Source organism: Amphibalanus amphitrite, unplaced genomic scaffold, assembly GCF_019059575.1.
Source record: "Amphibalanus amphitrite isolate SeventyFive unplaced genomic scaffold, NRLGWU_Aamphi_draft 000130F_arrow, whole genome shotgun sequence".
Lineage (NCBI taxonomy): Eukaryota > Metazoa > Arthropoda > Thecostraca > Balanomorpha > Balanidae > Amphibalanus > Amphibalanus amphitrite.
In genome coordinates this window covers 1006046-1029565 of record NW_024881625.1, presented here as the reverse complement: position 1 = coordinate 1029565, position 23520 = coordinate 1006046, and the positions used below count along the sequence as shown (strand labels likewise).

At 53.6% G+C, this 23520-nt stretch overlaps 1 protein-coding gene across 1 annotated transcript; it reads right to left on the bottom strand.

The window, feature by feature from the left end:
- Positions 1 to 455: 455 nt before the first annotated feature.
- LOC122381921 (indian hedgehog B protein-like) lies at positions 456 to 18896 on the bottom strand. The gene is made up of 2 exons (XM_043366707.1): positions 18339 to 18896; positions 456 to 737 (listed from the first exon to the last, which is right to left on the bottom strand). Exons 1-2 carry the CDS (start codon positions 18660 to 18662, stop codon positions 456 to 458), a joined length of 606 nt encoding a protein of 201 aa, XP_043222642.1. The 5' UTR covers positions 18663 to 18896.
- Between the last annotated feature and the right edge of the window lie 4624 nt (positions 18897 to 23520).

The window sequence follows — 23520 nt, the reverse complement described above, 5'->3', positions numbered from 1 at the left end:
AACAACTGCGGGCGCCGGCCGGCGGCTGGCGGAGGGCGCGCGGGCGGCGGCCGACCGGCCGTGTGTGAACAGTGTTTGTTTCGACAGGGACCGTGTTTGAACAGTGTTGTTTCAACACGCGGCGCTGTGAGAGGCCACTTATCCGCGGGCCGCGTGATAATGTGACTGGCTGATATGACAGCAGGTAAAGCGAAAGGTACACTTACGCCACTTCTATGTGCGCGCGCGGCATACAAATGACAGACGAAGACTGTCAGGTGAAGGGACCTACATTTGCTCTTCAACTGCGGCCCTGAGTTCTCTGTTTTCACGTCGCATAACTGACAGACTTGGCTGACGATAAGCCAGGTAATGGGGCTTTTACGTCACCTGAATCATCACGTCACACTTCTGACAGCAGGCTGACGACTCCCCTGACACTAGGTAAAGGACACCGCCCCATTCCTATCCCCAGCTCACACGACTGACGACTCACCTGATTTGACCGAGCAGTGGATGTGGAAGCGCGACTCGTAGTAGACCCAGTCGAAGCCGGCCTCGACGGCGAGTCGCGCCAGCATGCCGTACTTGCTGCGGTCGCGGTCGGACGTGGTGATGTCGACGGCGCGGCCCTCGTAGTGCAGTGAGTTGGGCGCGTGCAGCCGACTGTCGTCCCAGGCCTCGGTGACCCGCAGCCGCACACCGGGCCACTGGTTCATGACGGCTATCGCCAGCGTGTCCAGCTTGGCTTTCATGCGCTGCGGGCGGAGGGAGAGGGCTGTCAGGTACTGGGGTGGAGAGAGAGAGAGAGAGAGAGAGAGAGAGAGAGAGAGAGAGAGAGAGAGAGAGGAGAGAGAGAGAGAGAGAGAGAGAGAGAGAGAGAGAGACGTTTCTGTGAGCGCTCGGTCCGCTGCTGGGATTTGTTATTAGCTGGGGTACAATGTATGAGCGCCACATCGTAATCGAATCATTCCGCAACAATTTAAAGATTGATAAATAACACTTCTTTCCAGTTTATCGTAGTGCCTCGGCTAATGAGATTATTGGCTTCGCTGCTGCCCTACTGCCCAAGGAATCGGAAACACAAATTGGACTTCAGTGATTATCTGTTTTACTGAGTATACGTAAGTATCACTAATATAAGTGCTATCTAAATCGAGATACTGTCGGTCGCACATCAGACGAACCAGAACCTGCTTAAAACAAAAATTGTGTCATAATTCTAGCTCGGTACTTTTTGTTTCTTTCGTGTTTTAAGCTGAATTAAATTTAACAGGTTGTTTTCAGAATTATTCCAGATTAACCTCATGGGATTACGAAACCACGAAAACATGGATAGCACACCTACTAGACTAATCACCTGCTTATTTCACACGACGATCATACTGTAATGGGGATGAAATTGTTGGTTTTCCTAACACCCTTTGTCACGTCGGTTAATAATTGAACGTAACTACCACCTTAATAAAGCACCGCCGTCATGCCTCGTGACTAATGCCCTTGTTATATTCGCGAGGTAATTTGCATTATGAAGCACGGCAATTGCCATAGAATTAGCACGTAGGCCCCTGCAGAGCAGAGACAATGGCCACTAAATTACCGGGCGCCATGGGTAGCAAGGCCACTCGGATCGCTGGCGACGGCTAACTGGATGCCACCCGGCACATACGAATGGCTGGCGCGGAGACGAGACGAGAGGCTGCACTGTGCACAGCAAGAAGAGGACGGATGGGACACGCGAGGAAAAGATGAGTGGATCACAGCGGATGAGCAGGGCTTCCGGGCGCAGGTATGCTGGGACGGACGGATAAATCGGTGCAGGTGACGTATGTATAACCACGGTGGGACAGCCGGGTGCAGGTATGTTGGGACGGACGGATAAATCGGTGCAGGTGACGTATGTATGTATAACCACGGTGGGACAACCGGGTGCAGGCCACATGAGTCGGACGGGCGCAGGCCACAATCGGCTGTGTGGAGGTCACTGTAGAACGGTCTGTAGGTCACAACGCCGGGAAGTCAGGATCAGACGGAATATGAGCTATAGTTGGACGGGCTGCAGGTCCCATGCGGCGGACGGCCGCGGATACAGGTCAGCGCAGAAGTTGCACCCCGCCCGCTGTGCCGCTGCAGAAGTGCAGCCGGTCTCTCAGCCGGCTGATGCGGGTCGACCACTGTTTCCGGCGCCCACCCGCGGCCAATCGGTTAGTGTCGGAGCTCCATTGTCGGCTGAGGAAACAGTGTGGCCGCCTCACCGCACAATACACCCCGGCCGGAGTCGGCGGGTCAGCGGGGTCACGGCGCCGCCGGTCACCGGAACACCCTCCACTCTCCGGGCCGCCGAAGGAGCCGCCGAGGACCTTCGGGAGCCGGCCAAGAGACGCTGATCCGTCCCCGGCGCGCGCGCTTTGAAGTGGCCGTGGCCGGGTGCGGGCGGCTGTTTTCCGTCCGGTCGCCGTGTTATGATAGCTGGACGGTCGGCTGTGATAGCGGCATTAGTCGCGCCCGCTCGGGAGCCCTCAGCGGTGCCGCGCGCCACAATGGGGACAAATCAGTCACGCTGCCGGCCGGCCGGTGCGGCGCCGCGGCGGGCCGGCCAGCGGGGGGGGGGGAGGGTGCGAGCCGGCGGGGGGCGGCGGCGGCGCGGGCAGTGTCGGCCAACACGGGCCGTCCGGGTGACAGCGGCTGTCGGCCGCCGCCGCCGCCGGCGCCCGCTCCGATTAGCCGGTGATGGAGCGGCTGGGCGGCGGCGCGGCGGCCTTCTGATGTGCCGGGTGGCCGCCGCCCCCTGCCGCTCGGTCGACAGCGGCGCGCGGGGGGCGGTATGGCCGCCCGCGCCGCCAGTGTGGTGTCCTGTCCTGGGAACAAGCCCGACATGCCCGGAATGTTACCGCCGCCGCTGAACCGACACGGGCAGACGCAAATGGTGGAGGGCCCTACCAGGATCGGTCGCAAAATAACTTTGCGCGTGGGAAATTCCCCCGTCAAATACCTCCGACCCATCTCACACATTTTTGGGTTTTTTAGTTAATATATACAGGCACAAAAATGACACATTGAGGAGTCAAAATCATGACGCCGTTCACAAAATCCAATAAAGTGTTCTACACTCAGTGCGCTCGCTTTGTTTTTTATATGTTTTCTTTATATGTTTATACGACATTTAAGACGGCAGGAGAGCTGTATGTCACTGCACTTTAACGGTGCATGACCTTCCCAGTTCCCTTCCGCAAAAAGTGAGCTGCAAAGAGTTGATAAAGGTAAAATGTATCTATCCCGCCATAGTTATTTTGGTCCCCAAGTAACTTTTGATAGACGAATAAAATAAGCCTATTAAATTCAGGATCGATGTAGCAAATATAAACGTTACCGATACAGATGACGACACAGCATTCGTTCACGACAAATGCCGTCAAGGCACATGCGTTACATTGTGGCAGGCATAGTTTCCCCGCAAACAGTGTAAGTGACGGATTTTCATGCATTAAAATCTTATAAATATTCATCTCTAACCAGCAACACTCCTTTTGGGCAGTAGGCGATAAACGGAAGAGCAAGACGGTGCAAGCGGAGACCCTGTACGCTTGAAAATACGATGCGAAACCTCTAACTAACTTGCGCGAGCCTTTTAACCAGTCCACAAGGGCATTATACCAGTTTTGGGCGCAGCATATTATGGATTAAAAGTAGCTGAATCCATGATTTCAGGGATGGAGCTATCTGATGCGGAAGACCGGCTGTCGATCAGTCGAGCGGTGGCCGAGATATAAGACTGAAAAGCGTCACGGGCCCGGGCCGGGTCAGGTCGTTCATATTTTTAATTTTCCCCCCTTAAACCACATATGGTGAATTCAGTGCTAATTTTTGTATGGAACAAACATTCTTAATTGTTTATGAGGATTTGTTTGGGGTATAGTATATATAATGGGATTGGAACCATTTTCGTAAAATCACCTGCGTCAAAATCGCGACTCCATGGGATTTTCCATCGGGTGGAGGTTCCCTTGAGAAATAACAGCTCAGCTCACCCCCCTCCCCCCCCCCCCCCTCAGCGCTGTGTCTTCCGCGCCGGCCCGCGCTCCCGATACATTCCGCGGTCCAGGGGCGGCTGGCCGGCCGGCGCGGCGGGGCGGGGCGGGGCCAGCCCGCCGTCGGCCGCACCAATCGGCGCCGCCGGCAACCCGGCGGCCGCCATCTTGGATGGGGTGCTGCCGGCCGGCCCCGCTGAGCCGTGGGGACGTGAGGGAACGGGCGGCTGGACCAGGGAGCGGACGGTCCGGGCTGCTCAGCCGCGGCCCTAACGGCACGGCTATCGTGCTCTACAGTCTACACCTGTGGCATGTATGGGCACTGAGTGGCGGAGTCAAACCGTGCCAAGTTAGATTATGCCTAAATGTGGCCGATTTTATTGGACTATGAGTGAGAGTGCATGATGTCTTTTCCATTCGGCCAGCATTCCTTGTCTCCTTCAGCGGTCGGTATATTGCTAATGCAGTAGGTATCATTTCATCCGTATGTGATATGGAAAACGATAATTAAAGATACCTATTGGCATTCAAATGGTTCTAATGGTAAATGGTATCTTTGTCGGATTAATTCAGGGGCGGAGAATTGTCTTAATCCCAGGGGGTGCTTTTCAGCACCTGACGAATGGAAGCATCGAATTTTTGCCTAGAAAAGCACATATACCTAAGTACGCGCTTTCCTTACAGCATCACTCTTCTCGCGATTTACGCAAAGAAGTTTGTGTCTCAAACGTAATTTAAGCAGCCACTGGTGCACTATTATATGGTGACCTTTGAATTTCAGGGGGTTCTCGAGCACCCCCAAAACCCTTAATTCCCCACCCGTGGATTGATTCTTTTCAGTTTGCTGATAAAATTTCAGGGCCGTGAGAAGAGCGATACCTAAGCGGTGTCATCGGTGTGACTGCCGATTGATGCACCTCCGTGGCTGTGCCCATCTCACGGGAGCAGCATTGGTTGGAAAGTCGGTCAGCTTCGCCAGCATGGTTTCCCCGCGCGAACGCGGAGGGATGGGCTCTTATAGAGCCTGTTACGGATTCCGTCTTGTCGACTGCTGCGACTGTGGGCTACCCGCTTGGATGGTGGTGCCCACTGCTGGGCCGATAGTGGTGCCATCTAGGTGCTCTGAGTCTACCGAGTCCTAGAGTAGATAGAATGTACTACAGTAGAGGATATGGCTGCATTTGGCAACGCTTGCGCCAGTTATTTGTGTCATTGCGCCGTTTATGTCGCTCTTTTTGTTTACATTTCGGTAGATTTTTCGTCGTTTGTTACTCTTGTCCTGATTGGTTATAATCGGACGCGTAGTAGTTGTTCGCCAATGATTGAAGGGGGCTCAAATGCGTCTCTTTTCGCGGGCTTCTGGCCCCCATTCTTCGTTGAAAGGTCATGTCGGGAGATCATTCGTGGATCGCTCGTGAGTTTCGTGATTGAATCTGAGGTCAAATAGATTCGAAGGTCAAGAGAGCAGTGTGTTTAAGCCCTGAGCCTGGTCAGTGAATTTTCCGTCCGCAACAGTGGTGCCGAAATCTCGGGACTCAGTCAGTCAGCATGGCTGAGCTAGAAAAACTTCGACGGCGGAAAATAAGTGCTCAGGGCTGGCTCACAAGAACTGTTTCCAAGCTAGAAGGTGTATTGTCTAGCAAGGAGGTGCAGAAGTTGCCTCTGTGTGATTTGCTGTCCGAGTTAAAAAAGCGGCTGGAAGATTTCGACTTGGCTGAGGCCGACTACGAGATGGAGCTGCCCGACACTGACATAGCTGCTGCCATCGAAGCAGCTGGTGAGGTCAGGGACCAGGCCGTGCTCTCCAGGCAGAGAGCGGTCAAGCTGCTGGGAAACATGGAGGAGAGTGCCGAGGCTGGATCCAGCTGTTCCTCCTCGGATAAGGTCAGGCTGCCCAAGCTGCAGCTGCCCAAGTTTGCTGGGGATGTGCTGAAGTGGCCCCAGTTCTGGGAGGCGTTCTCAGTGACAGTGGACAAAAGTGACATGCCAGAGGTAACTAAACTTACCTACCTGCGCTCCCTGCTGTCGGGAGAAGCTCAGCGGTGTGTGGAGGGTATGTCTCTCTGCAAGGACAGCTACCAACACACTTGCGAGATCCTCCAGGAGAGGTTCGGTCGGAAGGAGCGAATCATCTTCGGACACATCCAGGCCCTTCTACAAGTAGGGCAGGAGCAGAAGCTGTCGCTGAAGTGTCTGCAAGATGAGCTTCTTGTCCATGTGAGGAGCTTGGAGACACTGGAGGTGACAGGAGAGAAGTACGGAGTGGTCCTGACACCGCTCTTAGTGTCACGGCTGCCAGAAGAGGTCCGCAAGAACTGGGCAAGAGAAGGAGGAGGCAAGGAGAGCGACCTGGACTTCCTGCTTCAGTTCCTGAAGAAGGAAATCAACAGCCTGGAGAGGTCCCAGGCCTTCAGTGGTCTGGCAGCACCTGCAGCTGAGCAGCTTCCTGGCCTGCGGCAGGAGCGGCGTGCCAGGCGGGAGAGGCCCGCAGCCTCTGCTGCTGCCCTGCAGACGTCAAGTTCAGCTGCTGCCTGTGGATTCTGCAGTGGTGGTCATCAGACGGCTAGCTGCCCAGACCTGCTCAAGCTGGCGGTGGGTGACCGACCTGCCAAGATACAGAAGGCAGGTATGTGTTTTCGTTGTTTGAGGATGGGCCACAAGGGGTATAACTGCAGTGAGAGGTGCAAAAACTGTAACGGTAAGCACCATGCTGTGTCGTGTTTTAAGCAGGGTGATCGTCCATCCCTTGCTGCTGATGGTCCCTCTGTGAAGCCGTCACTGGACACTAACTTGTCATGCTCGTCGCCTTCTCTGAGTGTGGTGTCCCCTACTGCCATAGTGATTGTGAAGGGGAGAAAGGGTACCACCAAGGCTACTGTGCTGTTGGACACTGGATCCAACCGGTCATACATTTCGTCTGCCTTGGTGAACAGGTGTGCCCCTGACTGGATCGGTTCACGTGAGATGTCATATGCAGCGTTTGGTGGGGGCGAGAGTGGTTCTAGGCTTAGAAACATCTACTGTGTCAAGATGTCAGGTGCCTGTGTGTCTCAGCCCACAGAGGTGGAGGTAGAGGTCGCTGAAGTTCCAGTGATCTGCGCTCCGCTCGCTCGGCCTTCAGTCCCGTCCAGTGCGCTGGCTGCGTTCAGCAACCTGGAGTTGGCCGATCCTCCACAGGATGGTCGAGAGCTTTCTGTGGACATTCTCATCGGACTCGACTATTACTGGCAGGTGATGGGGAACGGTTTCATCAGGGTGGATGGGTCGGGTCCGGTGGCTCAGCAGACAGTGTTCGGCTGGGTGTTGTCTGGGCCCTCTGGTGAGCCTGCGGGTCACCGGACTGTGACTGGGACTCAGCTCCTCGTCATGTCAGATGTGTCTGAGGATAGACTGAGACGGTTCTGGGATCTAGACAGTGTAGGGATCTCAGACTCGCCGTTTGAGGAGGATGTGTCTAAGGACCCAGTCGTGCAGGAGTTTGAGTCGTCTGTGTGCTTCCAAGATGGGAGATATGTAGTTCAGCTTCCGTGGAAGCATGAGAAGCAGCTCTGTCTGGAGGACAACAGGAGAGCTGCTGAGGTTAGACTAGCTAGCCTCGATAGGAAGTTAGATAAGGACCCTCAGTTACATGCAGCCTATGACCGTGCCCTAGAGGAGCTTGAGGCTGAGGGGATCATTACCGAGGTGTCTTGTGATGAGGTGGATGGTCCTGTGTTCTACCTGCCGCACCGACCCGTAGTGCGTGAGTCCAGTGCTACCACTAAGGTTAGGCCTGTCTTTGATGCGTCAGCCAAGGGACCCAATGGCGTGAGTCTCAATGACTGTCTGGAGACCGGTCCGTGCCTACTGCCAGACCTGGTTGAGGTGCTGATGCGGTTTAGGAGATGGAGGTTCGCGGTGTCGGCGGATATCCGCAAGGCGTTCCTCATGATTGGACTCAGGGAGCGTGATCAGCACGTTCATAGGTTCCTGTGGCACAAGGATGATGTCGTGAGGACCATGTCCTTCAACAGGGTAACCTTTGGGGTCAAGAGTAGCCCGTTCCTGCTTGGTGCCACGCTGAGGCACCACCTGCTCTCGTGTCCTCCCTCACGTGCGGTCTCGGAACTTGGTCAGAACATGTATGTAGATGACCTCTTATCTGGTGCTGACTCTGAGGATGACGCACTAGCTCTGTACTCTGAGGCGAAGGAGGTCCTGGCTCAGGCTGGGATGGAGTTGACTAAGCTGAGCTCTAACAGCTCTGTCGTGTTGGACAAAGCGGCCGCGCTGTCTAGTTCAGACGATGCCGCCGAGAGTCACCATGTCCTGGGAGTCGAGTGGAAGCCCGGTGATGATGTGTTCTCGTTCAATGGGGTTTGTGTTCCCGAGGAGGTGAGGGTGACTAAAAGAGTGATCTTGTCTTTCATCGCTAGACTGTTCGACCCGTTAGGCTTCCTGTCTCCCTACATCATGACTCTGAAGCAGCTGTTCCAGGAGACTTGGTGTCTGGGTCTCGACTGGGACGAACCTGTGTCTGACGATATCTGTAGCAGGTTCATGACGTGGTTGAACGGTCTGAGACTTGTGAAGGGGATCACTGTGCCACGGAGCTACTGTTGTGAAGGGTGGCGTGATGTCAGTGCTCTGACCGTGCATTCCTTTGGTGATGCTTCAGAGGTGGGCTACGGTGCCGTGGTGTACCTGCAGCTGACGCTGAGTGACGGATCAGTGGTGACGCCTCTGGTGATCGCTCGCGGCCGAGTGGCTCCGCTGAAGAGGGTCAGCCTGCCGCGTCTCGAGCTGCTCGCCAGCCTGATGGCTGCCCGACTGCTCAGGTTTGTGTTCCGCGCGCTCAACTTGCCAGCGGATTCTCCGTACCGGTGCTGGACGGACTCGATGGTGTCGCTCGGATGGATCAAGGGTGATCCGTCCAGGTGGAAGCAGTTTGTTCGCAACAGAGTGACAGAGATCCAGTGTTTGACTGACCCTGCTCAGTGGGTTCACTGTCCTGGATCAGACAACCCGGCTGATCTGATCACGCGAGGTGTCAATGCCAAGGCACTGACGGACTCGTGCTGGTTCACTGGCCCGGACTGGTTGAGAGAGGGTGGTGATGGTGCAGCTGACCTTCCCCTCCCCCCAGGGCCGGACTTGATCGAGTCTGAGCTGTCTGCAGAGGCTACTGGTGCCCCGGCTCCGGTCGCAGCAGCTCAGCTGGCGGCCACTGTTGTCGCTGCCAATTCGTCTTCGGAGCCTGTCTTTGAGGTAGAGCGGTTCTCCTCTCTGACAAAGGCCATTCGTGTCGCCGCTCTGGTGTTGAGGTTCATCAAGAGGTTGAAAGAGCGGCGAGTTTCTGGTAGAAGTCGTGACCTCCCAGCTCTGAGTTTTGTCGAGCTGAGGGAGGCAAAGATGTGTCTCATCAAGTTGACCCAGTTGCAAGCCTATCCTACAGAACTGAATGCTCTGGGACGAGGCAAGCCTCTTAGCGGCGGCTCCCGAGTTGCATCTTTGCGTCCGTTCTTGGACGAGCAGGGGCTGCTGCGAGTGCGCAGTAGACTGGTGAACTCTGACATGACTCTTGGTGACAAGTGTCCCATTCTGATCCCCAAGGGTCATCTCGCTGACCTGATCATCAGTTTTCAGCACGTGCTGTTGAAGCACGCTGGTGTTGACTCGCTCCTGACGACTCTCAGACGCGAGTACTGGATCGTCGGAGCCCGGAGAGCAGCCAAGAGAGTAAAGCGCGCCTGCGTTGCGTGCCAGAGACAGGATGCTGCCGCTCTGAACGCGCCGGTGGCGCCTCTCCCGGCTCTGAGGGCAAGTAAGGCTCCGCCTTTCTCTGTGACAGGCGTGGACTTCTGCGGCCCGCTCTTCTGTCCTTCCCGACAGAAGGTCTACATTTGTTTGTTCACATGTGGTGTGACCAGAGCGATTCATTTGGAGCTGGTCGATTCTATGTCGCTGTCGGACTTCCTGTTGGCTTTCAGGAGGTTCTGTGCCCGGCGTGGCATGCCGTCATTCATATACTCTGACAACGCCTGTACGTTTAAGAGTGCGGCTGCCAGTCTGCTGTCCGAGTTCGGACCCGCCAGCCCGGAGTGGAAGTTCATAGCCCCCAGAGCCGCTTGGTGGGGAGGCTGGTGGGAACGGTTGGTTCGCACAGTCAAGAGCGCCCTGAAGAAGACGCTCGGCAGGAGCGTACTTTCGAAGGTGGAGCTGGAGACTCTGCTTCATGAGGTCGAGGCTGCGGTGAATTCTCGTCCTCTGACGTTTGTCAGTGATGATTTTGACGCTGCTCACCCCCTGACTCCGAGTCACTTTTTGTCGGGTGGAGTGGCAGGTGCCCGTGTTCCCGTGGTGGATGACTCCGCTGAGGTCACGGCGTCCTCTTTGGCAGAGAGGGAGCTTCAGCGCCAGGATTTACTCTCGAGGTTCTGGGATGTGTGGCAGGCTGACTATCTGAAGAACTTGCCTCACTCTGTGAGGAAGTTCAAGTCTCGAGGTAGGCTCCAGATAGGTTCGGTTGTACTTATCCGAGAGGATAATGTCCCGAGACTGTCCTGGCTGATGGGTGTAGTACAGCGTCTGCATCCTAGCTCTGACGGTGTTGTGCGGTCGGCGGACGTGAGGACGACGAGGGGTGTCCGCACGCGACCGGTGCAAAGGCTGCACGATTTAGAAGTAGCTGAGTAGGTAGGATATGCGGTAGTAGTCACTGATTGGCGTTGTGTGTGGTTTCGACGCGCGGTGTGTTTCCGAGTAGGAAAACTTGTGTGCGATTGCTTTTGTATTGTGTGTGTTGTTTGCATTGCTTGTTTCGGTTAGATCGTAAGCAGGTTAACGCTCTAAGGTGGGGAGTGTTACGGATTCCGTCTTGTCGACTGCTGCGACTGTGGGCTACCCGCTTGGATGGTGGTGCCCACTGCTGGGCCGATAGTGGTGCCATCTAGGTGCTCTGAGTCTACCGAGTCCTAGAGTAGATAGAATGTACTACAGTAGAGGATATGGCTGCATTTGGCAACGCTTGCGCCAGTTATTTGTGTCATTGCGCCGTTTATGTCGCTCTTTTTGTTTACATTTCGGTAGATTTTTCGTCGTTTGTTACTCTTGTCCTGATTGGTTATAATCGGACGCGTAGTAGTTGTTCGCCAATGATTGAAGGGGGCTCAAATGCGTCTCTTTTCGCGGGCTTCTGGCCCCCATTCTTCGTTGAAAGGTCATGTCGGGAGATCATTCGTGGATCGCTCGTGAGTTTCGTGATTGAATCTGAGGTCAAATAGATTCGAAGGTCAAGAGAGCAGTGTGTTTAAGCCCTGAGCCTGGTCAGTGAATTTTCCGTCCGCAACAGAGCCCCTTTCACCAGTGACGTGGTGGGCTGGCCGTTCGTCCTAGGCAATAGGGTTAGCCAAGGCTAGGAATCAGTTATTCCTGAGGGTTAGAAAAGACGGGAACATTAGCTTATTGCTCATTACCATTCATATTTGCTTTTCCTACCTAAAGATTTAGGTACCTACTCACAACATAGCCGGAGAGATTGTTCATTGAAATGCGAAGTCCATTAAAATTAGTAGTTAATCAATTGTAGGTATGGCTGTGCAGCCTGCTCCAATTATGTGCCCACGCAGCAGCGTCATTAGATACCGGAGCGGAGCACCCCCCCCCCCCCCTGAGGGCCCGGAAATGCCCATTAGCCCGGGGCGGACGTGCTTTACAAGTGCGCCGCGCCGCCGTTTGATCCTCCTCCGGCCGCCGCGAGCTGCAGATGGACGGACGGGGGCGGCGCCTTTCTGCGTCCGTCAGCAGATGATGACGCGATTGAACAGGTCGCCGCAGAGGTGCCCGGGTCGTGACCTCGCATTAACGAGCCGCCAGCGGCCCTGGCCCGCGAGCCGAGTGACGACAGTGCAACGGACGGCTAGATGGACGGACGGATGGACGGACGGAAGGACGGATAGATGGACAGACGGACGGCTAGATGGACGGATGGACGGCTAGATGGACAGACGGACGGCTAGATGGACGGACGGACGGACGGACGGACGGACGGATGGATGGACGAACCTTGCAGGCATGGTGCTCGTGAGCTACTCGCATCACAGTCTCTTCCAGAACCGGTGTTATTGTGCTACCAGCATCGCAGTCTTTTCCACAATTGGTGATATTGTGCTGCCAGCATCGCAGTCTCTTCCAGAACTGGTGCTATTGTGCTACCAACATCGCAGTCTTTTCCACAATTGGTGATATTGTGCTGCCAGCATCGCAGTCTCTTCCAGAACTGGTGTTATTGTGCTAACAACATCGCAGTCTTTTCCATAATTGGTGATATTGTGCTGCCAGCATCACAGTCTCTTACAAAACTGGTGGTATTGTGCTACCAATATCGCAGTCTTTTCCATAATTAGTGATATTGTGTTGCCAGCATCGCAGTCTCTTCCAGAACTGGCGTTACTTTGCTACCAGCGCTGTAGTCTCCTCCAAAACTGGTGCTAGTGCGCTACTAGTGTCGCAGTCTCTTCCAGAACTGGTTTTACTGTGCTACCAGCATCGCAGGGTCTTCTAGTGCTTGCGTCCTGCCAGCATTAAAGCCCCACTGCAGTCTTTAAATCGTGAAAGGGATTTGCTATTGCAGTCGACTAACACACGTAATATGGTGTTAATAGTCAAGAAGTGCTTGCGCAGTATTGCAAACATCTTCACTTCTAGGTTTATCTATCACAGCTTTATATCGCTTTCCGCTGAAGCTGAAGGAGCATGCATATTCGCATCATGGTTACCCTGGAAGCTGGTATGCATTGTCGCCAGCGCTCCCACAAATTCTGCTTCTTGTGTGCCATAAACCGTTTGATATGGGATTCAGTTCCACCGTCCACGATGTGTGGCCATACAGTTTGGACCGCACAACTCTGAATAGACAAAACAAACGAGATAGAAGGGTTACGACATCATACGCCCGTCAATTTCACGGGTCTTTGTTTCGCCCGAGCCGTTCTCCAGGATAGCCGTTAAATATGCCACGGCGGCCGCCAGGTATGGTCATCCCGTGCTACCGAACTATCGCGGCCCGTCCGGGCGACTGTCCGTTATTGGTGGGGCCGTGCCAATTTGCCGGTTCCCAGGCGCCTCAGAGGCCACCAGGGATCGATCGGCACGAGGCGCGGGCGCCCCCCGTGCCGCTCTCACGCGCCGGCCGCCGTGAAACTGTCCGGCGGTCGGCGGGCCCCACACACACAGGTGACGCCCAGTGGACGGCTCACATACCGGCCACCGGGCAGGTATTTATATTGGCCCGGGCGGGTTCCCACGGCGCCCGCTTCCGCCGTCCGGCGCAGGGCGTCACTGGGCCGCCGCGCCCGTCTGTCCGCTGCCATAAACGTGTCCCAGTGCGGCCCGTCCGTCAGACCCCCGCCCCCCGCCCCCCGCCCGGCCGGACCCGGCCGTCAGGTACCCCGTGGGAACCGGCCAGAGAGCCGCGCGGGAGAAGAACCGCCACGGCACAGCGGCACCGGGCGGGTCGGCAGACCGGGTCAGGTCATGTCTATGGCAGGGGCCGTGAAAAATGACCAAATGGAAATCAACATGGCTGGAGGGACGGACTAGCTGTCAACCGAAAAAAAAACATTGAAATAAGTGATGCGGAACTGCAGTGTGTCGCATGCAGCCATGATAAGGGAAACAGTCGGAAACGAGAGAACAAGACAAGCAGAGATCCATGCATGCTGCCATATTAAGATGCCATAAAGCCTTTCAACGTTTGCTCCTATTTGAGAGAACAGAGAGTCCCTTAGTGCAGCAGACCTCCGATAAGGCACAGGATCCACTATGTAGAAAGTACTGCAGCGCGTTGTGCATTGTTTGCACGTCCCACATGCAGCGCTGGTCAGGCTGTGCGCACTGCGCTCAGTGTGTCAGTCAGTCTGTTGGTGCAGTGCACACAGTTCTGTGCGTGTGTGTTGGACCGGACGTCCCGCGCGGCGCGCGCAGAGTGTGAGCAGACTGCTGCACAGTGCAGAGCCTGTTGCCACCGGGACGATAGCTGCCGTTATCTACGATAAGGGCCACCTTCAGAGCCGGCTGCCACCGGTACAGAGCGCCCCTCCCCCTCCCCCGCCCACCCCCCGTCCCAGGAATACACGACACCGGAACGGAGAGTCCCCTCCCCTCCCCAGTACATGCCCCCCCCCCGTCCCCAGAATACGCGAGATCGGTACCGAGAGCCCCCTCCCCTCCCCAGTCCCCAGTACATACCCCTCCCCTCCCGAGTCCCAGGTATAAGACACAGCACAGAGGTTGCTGATATGACCCAGCCACGGCGCAATTACGATAGCCTTTGGTGCTCCTAGAGCTCCAATCATACAGTGGAACAATCGCACTCCTTGATCTGTAAATCCTTTGAAACTAGAATTCATTTCTCTGTAATTCCTGCAAACAGTCTCCCTAATGCTCCGTATCATCGACTGCGTCATACCCACCTTCAAGTGGCGCGAAGCGTGATGCTGTTCTGATTTCTCGTGACACTACTGCAAATAGGTACCCCTAGTGTCTCCGGTTTAGCGCCCCTCCTCCCTGCCCGGTGCCCCATGTTCAAATTTCAATGCTTAGGTACTTGCCTTGTGCAACTCTAATAGTGACTTTATAATTTGCGCCATCGTTCAACCGTTTGCACGTCAGCTACGGTGGTAAGGCCAAGGAGGCTTTGGACGTTTTCATACCGTTTAACCCGCACCCCACTGGGGTCTGCGTATAACACGCCCTACTGGGGGGGGGGGGGGCTATTCATAGCCCCCGCTCCTAACTCCGAAACTACTGGGCCGATCGTCAAAATTCAAACGGCGTCTGATAGCCTCGGAAAAACTGTTGAGCGAAACCTAATTTCATTGACCTCGAGGTCACCCATGACGTCACAGGTCAGCAGGGCATATTTTAACAAATTTTTACTGCGTCCCAAAGTTGAGCAGAGGGCACGTGCTACCACTAAGGGCACAGGGCAGGGAACAGAGTAGGGCACTGAGGAGGGCAGAAAGTAGGGCACGGCAGGTTTCAGGGCATGGCACAGGACATTTTAGAGGGAAGGGTACAGGTCAGGGCACACAGCAGGGCACAAGTCAGGGAACCGGACAGGGCACAAGGCAGGGACGCAGTGGGTCAAATCAGCAGGGGCTATGTCCCAAGGCGAGGGGGCTGCGTCCCAGAATGGGACGCAGTAAGTGCCTTAAAATATGCCCTGCAGGTCAGGTCAAAGTAAAAATTATTAGCATTTTGGCTTGTTCACGTTTTGGGCTCTGGCCGCCGTCTTACAAGTCAGATCAGGCTCATTTTTGGATCACACACTCGGGAACAGATGCTTTAGTTACCCTGAGGGTACCAAACTTGTACTTTGATTTTCAGGTCAAGGTCAGGTCATCACAGGTCACGAAAATATTATATCATGCGTCGGTCACGTGACACATGTTTTATGGTCCATTTAGGTCAGAGATTTCGAATTTGATGTCGTCTGTGTCATTCGAGGTCATTTTGAGTCGAATTTAGCTTAGGTCAGGTCACTTTCAGGTCAAAAAAGGTCAAATTTTGAAGTTAAAATTTTTCAACAAAAAAGGTGTCTATTGGATGCAGTTTGAGCTCAGGAACACGATGGTGTTATTTATTTTGGCCTACGATATCAAATACGTGCTTTTGAAAAATTGATTTGAAAAATTAATAATTGTGATTTTTTTGCAATAATGCGTAAAACTTGGCCATTTTTGAAGATATTTAGCTAAAACTTGCTAGAGTTAGTAATAATAAAGCGTTTCATCACATATATTCCGGTTTTTTTCGAAAAGTCAAAAACGTTTCGAAAAAAAAATGTAAAAATATAAATTTTGAATATTATTATATACAATTTTCAAAATTTTTAAAATTTCGAAAATCCGAGATAGCAGTTTGATAGCGCAGTTTATTCTGAGTCCTCTCATGCAAAGAAATTGGATCTAGCTTAAAAACTGAGCTCTTGGGAGCGATTGCCATGGTTCAATGTTTTGCGTCGAAATCGGCCGAACATGACGTCACTCTGATGTCATTTCCGGCCGACCTATAGTAGTTACGAAGTTCAAATTTTGACACAAGATGTCAAATTGATGCAGCCTAATGTACTGAAAGTTTGATGTCGATACGTCAAGCGATTTGGAAGTTATTGCAGAGGAAACGGGAGGGGGGCTATAAATAGCCCCCCCCCCCAGTGGGGCGCGGGTTAAATCCTAATGTTTCAGCGCTATTAATGTAATCGACCCAGAAATCAATTCTCTTTCAAGCAGAACATACATCTTTAGTCCCAACACTCGCTACCTTGCGCTGTCCTGCGTTATGTTTGCACAATATTTCAAATGTACCCTTTAAATCGCATCATTTATCGCAATTTTAAAATCAGCACAAACTTATCGGGGGAAAATATGGAACAGTTGAAGGCCGAAAGAAAAACCAAGTATCGATTGTGCTTCGAAAGTCTCAAAGCCTATTTATCATCCCCAATTAAGGTATTTTGGCTTCACAAATAACAAATGATAGGGTTAAATGAATTGTTAATTTTTTAGATGGCAATGGAACCTGAGGGGATTATGTTCCCATTTTAACGATAACTTAAATTTCGTAAGAAATATGTACTGTCTTATGAAAAGAGAAAGAATTGTTATGATTGTGACGTTACATTTTTGCTGAGCAGAGGCACGCAGCAGACCGAAGCCCCGGCATGTCTGCCGAGCGCTTCAGTGGTCAGGCACGGCTGGCAGTGCAGCCCCGGCAGAGTGGCCCCCCGGTAGCCCCGGCGGACTGGGCCAGCGGACAGCCCCGTGTCCGATCAGTGGGAGCGCCCCCGACCGCAGTCTGTGTGTGAGTGGTGTCAACACGCGCCGGCCAGCGGAACACCGCCGCCAAAGTCGGCCGACGGCCTGCAAACAGCGCCTTTGTGGCGGTGGCGGCACCCCGCGCCCCCAACACAGGCGGTAAGTAGTTGGCAAACGGAGCCCATGATGGCCCACTCGAGGCGAAGGGCACGGCTACCTGCCAATGGGTTCAGCGGGGGCGACTCGTCACTCGGTACACAAACACTGCGCCGAGGAATGCTTGGAATCGGCACAGCTCTACTCAATGAGCGCTAGAAGGCAGCGCGAAACTCAACTACGACCTCTTGACCAAACGACCTTCAGGATGTTGAACAGTTATGTCATCCTCAACCGGCCGGCTATTCCATCGGTTCCTTTCACGCCTGGTTTGATCATCCATGAACGGAATCGAAAAAAAAGATATGTTGGGCAATGAAACTTGGCAAAATGACTATAACGTTCATTTTGGTCGCCAACTAATCACACACACGTTCGAATCAACACTGCACTTAGAATCGTATAAATGAAGAGCAATGACAACAAAACTGCACTCCGGCAGAGAGCGCGAGGTGAAGCTGTGGTCCGCTCTAACCGGCGTCCAGCGGCTCCGGCCCGGTTCTCACGGCCGGCGCGCGTACGACACCGGAGCCGGGCCCGGAGCCGGAGCCGCAGCTCCCCTCCGGGTCCGGTTACCGGGGAGCAGGTGCGCAGGTGACGGGTCGGGACTCGAGGCGCCGCGGACCGGGCCCCCAAGCGACCCTTCCGGGGAGCGTCTTCAACGACACACGGCTGACGAGACGGCGGCAATGCGTGCAGCTCGATACATGTAGAGCACGGCAAAACGGCTGAGGAAAGCTATATAATTACTTACTTTGAACCGTAAAATGACTTGAAAGTTAACTCGTTTACAGCTGGCAAGATACATTCCTCCCTGTAGATAAAACCGTCTGAACCTTTGTTACCTTTGTCAAAGTCAAAACCTTTGTTACCAAATAAAGCGGCTAAAATAATTGACAATGTTTTGTTCTTTCCAATGAAACGGTACGTCTCGCCTGAATCACGCACTTCTGATAACGTTCTGCGATCGACTGTCCACGCATCAGGACATTCTAGCGCATTGCTCCGGGTATGACCGCTGAATCAGTGAGTACTCTGGGGGTTCGACCAGTCTGCGGAGTCGGTCGGCGCCAGTTCAGAGCGCGCCGCGCCGCGCGGGGCCGTATCGGAGGACAAACAGAGTGTCGGCGCGCGGCGCACCTGAGAACGGCCGACACGGCGCCGATAGCGGACTGACGGCCGGCGCCGATAGCGGCGGTACAGACAGACCGAGGAGGACCGAGCGCCGGGGGCGGCCGGGAGACACTGGAGCACGCGAGTGGCACAGATGACAGAGAACAGCACAGGTGGCACGGACACGGAGCGGCATGGGTTCAAGATGCTATACGGGTGACACGTGTAGCACGTGTCAGCACAGACGGCGCGGCGGGTGACTTACCGGTGACATCAGCCGGTCGGCGCCGGTGCCCTCCTCGTCCTTGAAGAGGATGTCCTCGCTGTAGTTGGGCACCAGGCCCCGGAAGCGCGGGTCGTGCTGTGCGATGGCGCCCTCGGGCAGGCCGGACGCGCCCAGAGTCTGCTCGCTGACGTTCGGTACGTACTGTTTATACACGAGCGGTGTGACTTTGCGCGGCGCGCGGCGCCGGTAGTGCCCGCGGCCGGGCGCGCACGCTCGACTCGTGCTGTCGGTGACCAGCAGCCAGGTCAGCAGCAGGGCGGCCAGCTGCGGCCGCCAGCCGCCCGCGCCGCGCCGTACACACATGGCCGGCCGCCGGGTCAGGCGCGCGGCGCTGACATACCCGCTGACCCGGTCCGAATCCAGACCGGCGCCCACTCGGCAAACCCCGCCAGCCGACACTCCGACCAGCGCACACACTGCGGCACACGGACCGCAGCCCGACCGGTCACCGCCTACCACCACCACAGAGCCGGCTCACGGGCGCGACCTCACGTCACACGGCCGACGGAGCTCGGATCGGCTGTATCGGTCGGTCGGCGGGACGCCCCTTGCGGTCTCTCCGAGGAGGTGTGCGTCGCAACTGCGGCGGGTCGGCGCGGGTCGCCCGAGCGCCGCCGCCACCCGGCGAGCACGCGCTGTGATTGGCCGAGCGGGCGGCCACCCGCACCGCGCCGCCGGGGCCGGTCTCACCTGGGGAGGTGTGCTCCCTGGGGACGGTCTCACCTGGGGAGGTGTGCTCCCTGGGGACGGTCTCACCTGGGGAGAGGTGCCCTTTGGGACGGTTCTTACCTCACCTGGACGGTTCTCAACTGGGAGAGGAGCGCACGTAATACTAGCGAGCCATATCCCACGCTTTCGATTTATCTTATCAAATTCGGTATTTATATCAAAACTCCGATAACGGTTCACAATACCATATTTCTAATGAGGTCATATTAGCCGTTTCCACGACGGCCATCTGGTCCAAATTTGGTTCACATCTGGTGCAGGTTAGATGCAGATTTGGTCAAATTAGGTTCAGTGCGTCTCTTAGTAGCTATCAGCTAGGGTTGTACTAATTACTTTTATGCCTGCTTCGTCGTATTATCAGAGAGCATCATCGGTTAAAACACTGAAATCAATTCATAAAATAAAGATATTTGCTGTAAAAGAGATTAGGTGCAGGTTTGGTCAAATTAGGTGCAATCGCCGTATAGCCCGTCGTGAAAACGGCTATTAACAACCGGGAGCCGCAGCCTCCATGGCGCCCAGCTATGTAGCAGCTATGCTTCTGGGCCGCGTCTTCACGCAGTGGCCGCGGCGCTGAGTGGGGCGCCCACGCAGCGACCTAGCTGACGACAGTTCACGTGGTGTACCGCCTGGCAGTCCATCATAAGATGAGTTCGCTGCAAGCTAGAAGGAACTGGCCGCGGCGGCGCTGCGGAATATGGATCTGTTGGAAGGGACAGGCTATGCTGTTTTTCGTCTGGTGTCACAATGGAGTCCTCAATTGACATGCCCCCAACCGAGCGTTTCAATTGCAAACCATCGTCAAAAGAAAGACGATGGCTGACGATGGAGGGAAGAAGGAAAATTGCGTTCGTAACATCCAACAAAACAGTCGATGTCGAATAAACAAATCTTACGAAACAGCTCAAACAGACCCAGCTCAAACGACCTTAAAAAGTGACGTCAGAGGACCAATCGTGAAGTGTTTATTCAGGGTTGATAGGCCTGTGCCGCTGTTGCCTCGGCGGTCCGACCCGCTGCGTACCGCCCAGCACCTGATCAGTGTGTTCGGCTCTGTATCAGCAGCCGGTGCTCAGTGATCGGCGCGCTATCCGCGTCTGATGGCGCAGGCCGGTGTCGGTGAGGGCCCTCGGTCAGAGGTCAGCCGTCCGATACCGCGCGCGGCGCGCTGCACGGCACGCGCCTATCGCCGCCGTCACAGCGCGCTACTCAGCACCGTCACGGCGCGTCACTGGGCGCACACCCTGAGGTCACTCGCACCGGGTGCGCCGGCAGCGTCACGCGGTGACCGGTCCGGGGGTGTCGGCGAGAGAGGGCGGTCCCACTGGACGATACAGCAACACCGCACGGAGATAGCCGCCGCGCACGTTATGGAGAATAATGGCCAGGGGAGGCGGGACGACCGGCTAAAACAGTAGATAGTTTGCGATGTCTTATTAAATTGGAGAGAAATGGTCACTTTACTGCAGGATGCAGATCGCATCTCTCAGCAGCTCCGGAGACGCACGTGACACGTGATCCCAGGACCCGGCTCATATACAGGCCTTTTGCGGCCAAATGACACTTATTGGAAAAGGCGACCCGACATGAGCTGCAGGTTCATATCCCGCGCCCTGGTGGGGGTCTCAGCGAACCTCACCAAGGTAATGGTGGAGGGGCGCGTTTGGCCACTTCCGATTATCTAAGAAAAATAAATCTAGAAGACGAACAAAAAGGCACTATAGATAGCTCGCTATAAAATCTTTCAGCATAATGCAGGTAGTTTTTCGATCGGGTCATCGGTAAGGTCATTGACGGTCGTCAAAGCTTATAACGAAAATTTTCCCGTTTTTTACTTTCTACTATATCAGCGTAGGGGAGTGGGGTGAGACGCCCAGGTGGGGTAAGACGCCCTTTCGATATTACAGCACAACTGTTAATATATATATATATGTATATATATATATATATATATATATATATATATATATATATATATATATATATATATATATATATATATATATATATATATATATACATATATGTTACAGGGAGTTTGAGAAATCCGTGAGTTTGCAAACTCACTGACCGGTCAGGGAGTTTGAGAAATTCCAGAGCGATTGGGCCAAATAAAATCAAATGTGTAAGATGAGGGTGGCATACGTGCCGTCCGTGATGTTAAAACAAAAGCGACTAGTGGTACGGCCTATATAAACGTCGCACGCTGACAAAAAGCTTACAGATCCTTCATTGTTTTACCGAAAAAATGCTACTCGCGGCTATGTCAAGGGGAGGTTCGGAGCAACGTGCTCCTCCGTTGCGTCGTTTCCCTCCTCAGAAATCAGGATACTGAAATCCTTCTCGTCCACGCCGAAACCCCCTCCGGACTGGACAGGCACCTTTATCTCATGCGGGCTGCTCCCTTGGAGCGGCACCGCTGCTCCCGAGGGAGCGCACCCCGTAGCCGGGTGCAGAGAGTGCTTGGGGGGCTGGTCGGTCTGTCCATTCGGACGGGCTCAGCCCCGGCGACTCTGCATATAGGGTGTCTGCTCAGACCAATGTCTCCCCTTATAATTCCTATCATTCGTCCGACTCTGAAATGGTCTTGTCAGACCGAAAGGGCCTAACCCAACAAAACAAAAACAAACAAGCAGCGTGCGCCAGTCGCAGCTGGGCTGGCTGCCAGCAGCGCCGGCTCTCGATGACACGTCTATGGCGGAGTGGGAATGGGCGTGAATTGATGCGTGTGCCTGTACTTTAGCATAAGTGACCAACAGTGAGCTGTTTCTACTTTGATATATTGAGTCTGACTCTGGAATAGCCACACTTAAGTGGAACGGGTCTAATTGGGACGTGAACTAAATAAATGTATAACTAAATAAAGCGACGGTATATATATATATATATATATATATATATATATATATATATATATATATATATATATATATATATATATATATATATGGGTAAATCACTGAGCAGTTTAAAATAAAAAAGGTATTTATGGTGTGCATATGATCTATAAGCTTTTCGTCAGCGTGCGAGGCCTTAGAGCTAGCCTCCTTTGTCTTAACATCACTGACAACACGTATGCCACCCACATGCTGCACACTTGTTTTAATTTGGCCCAATCACTCTGAAATTTCTTAAACTCCCTGACCGGTCAGTGAGTTTGCAAACTCCCTAGTGAATTTGTAAACTCCCTAGTGAGTTTGCAAACTCACTGATGGGTCAGGGAGTTTGCAAACTCACTAGGGAGTTTGCAAACTCACGGATTTCTCAAACTCCCTGTAACATATATATAATATATATATTTGTAAGTTCTTGCCACGTTTGTTTCTGCGCAGTAGCGGCAGAACACCTACAATTAAGGGACTTTGGTCTGCCGACACTGCCGACTTTTGGTCCTATTATTTCCATGCAACGCTCATAGGGCTAATGTTGAAATGCCAAAATCAAAGGGGGGCACGGTGCCCCGGTGCCCTCCCCGTTCCGCCGCCTATGTTTCTGCGTTTTGTTTGTAGGGGCAAGATTTTCGTCTCCGAGATGGTGTCGTTTGGCGTTTGAAGGCGGTGAGCACTTTAATGTTTTGACATGTTTTGATATAAATTTTTGTCTCATCATTTTCCATCTGATAACTCTGAGAGGGTCTTTAAATTATGTTGCAGCCTGCAGGTGCATTTTGTCCATAACTCAGAGAGGCGCTTTACGTGTTGCAACGAGTTTGCGCCTCACGATTGAATCGCTTGGAAAAAAGAGAAGCTCAAAGACATTTGGTTATACGAGTTGAGTTGTAGTTAGAGTTCTCGTAGTTCTCGTAGTCCCCCGCCCCGCAAAATTCAATGTCTGCGTCAGGGCTGCGGAGTCTATGCTTTTTCGACGCCTCCAATTCTGACCCCGACTCCGGTAAAAAAAAAACATCTTCGACTCTAACTCCGGGCTCCGACTGTCGACTTCGGCCGACTCCAATTACGACTCAGACTCGGCAGACCTTGAATGGCTGCGAAGTCGATGTATCTTCGGAGCCTCCGACTCCGGCTATAAGATAATTATAAGCATAGACCACTATAGTGGTCTACGGTATAATGTAAGTAAGGTAAGTATAAGTAAGTATATAAGGTTAGTATAAAGTAAGACGCCTCTCCCCGAGCGTCTTCCCCACCACGTGGGGTAAGGCGACCTTTTGCAAGACTTCTTTCAAACATCTGTGTCGCTCACTTACGTAGGTGACAATGCACAATTTCCCGCTCGTAAAGGAGAAATAGTTGGCCTATTCTAATGCACACATATCTCAATGGTGGATGCAATTATATTGCATTTTCCCTAAAGAGGGCCGTCTTATCCCACTCTCCCCTATAATTCGTAAATAAAAGAAGGTAGAATTGCTGAAAACGCATTCGATAGCCCTTTCAAAGCTCTTTCGCTAGTAAGTCCTCATTTTCACCTC

Excerpts from the sequence above, each read along its gene's own strand:
- LOC122381921 (XM_043366707.1), bottom strand. The coding sequence starts at position 18,662 with ATGTGTGTACGGCGCGGCGCGGGCGGCTGGCGGCCGCAGCTGGCCGCC. Across the intron at positions 738-18,338 it reads CCGACCGGCTGATGTCACCG|CGCATGAAAGCCAAGCTGGA; the intron begins GTAAGTCACCCG and ends CTCCGCCCGCAG.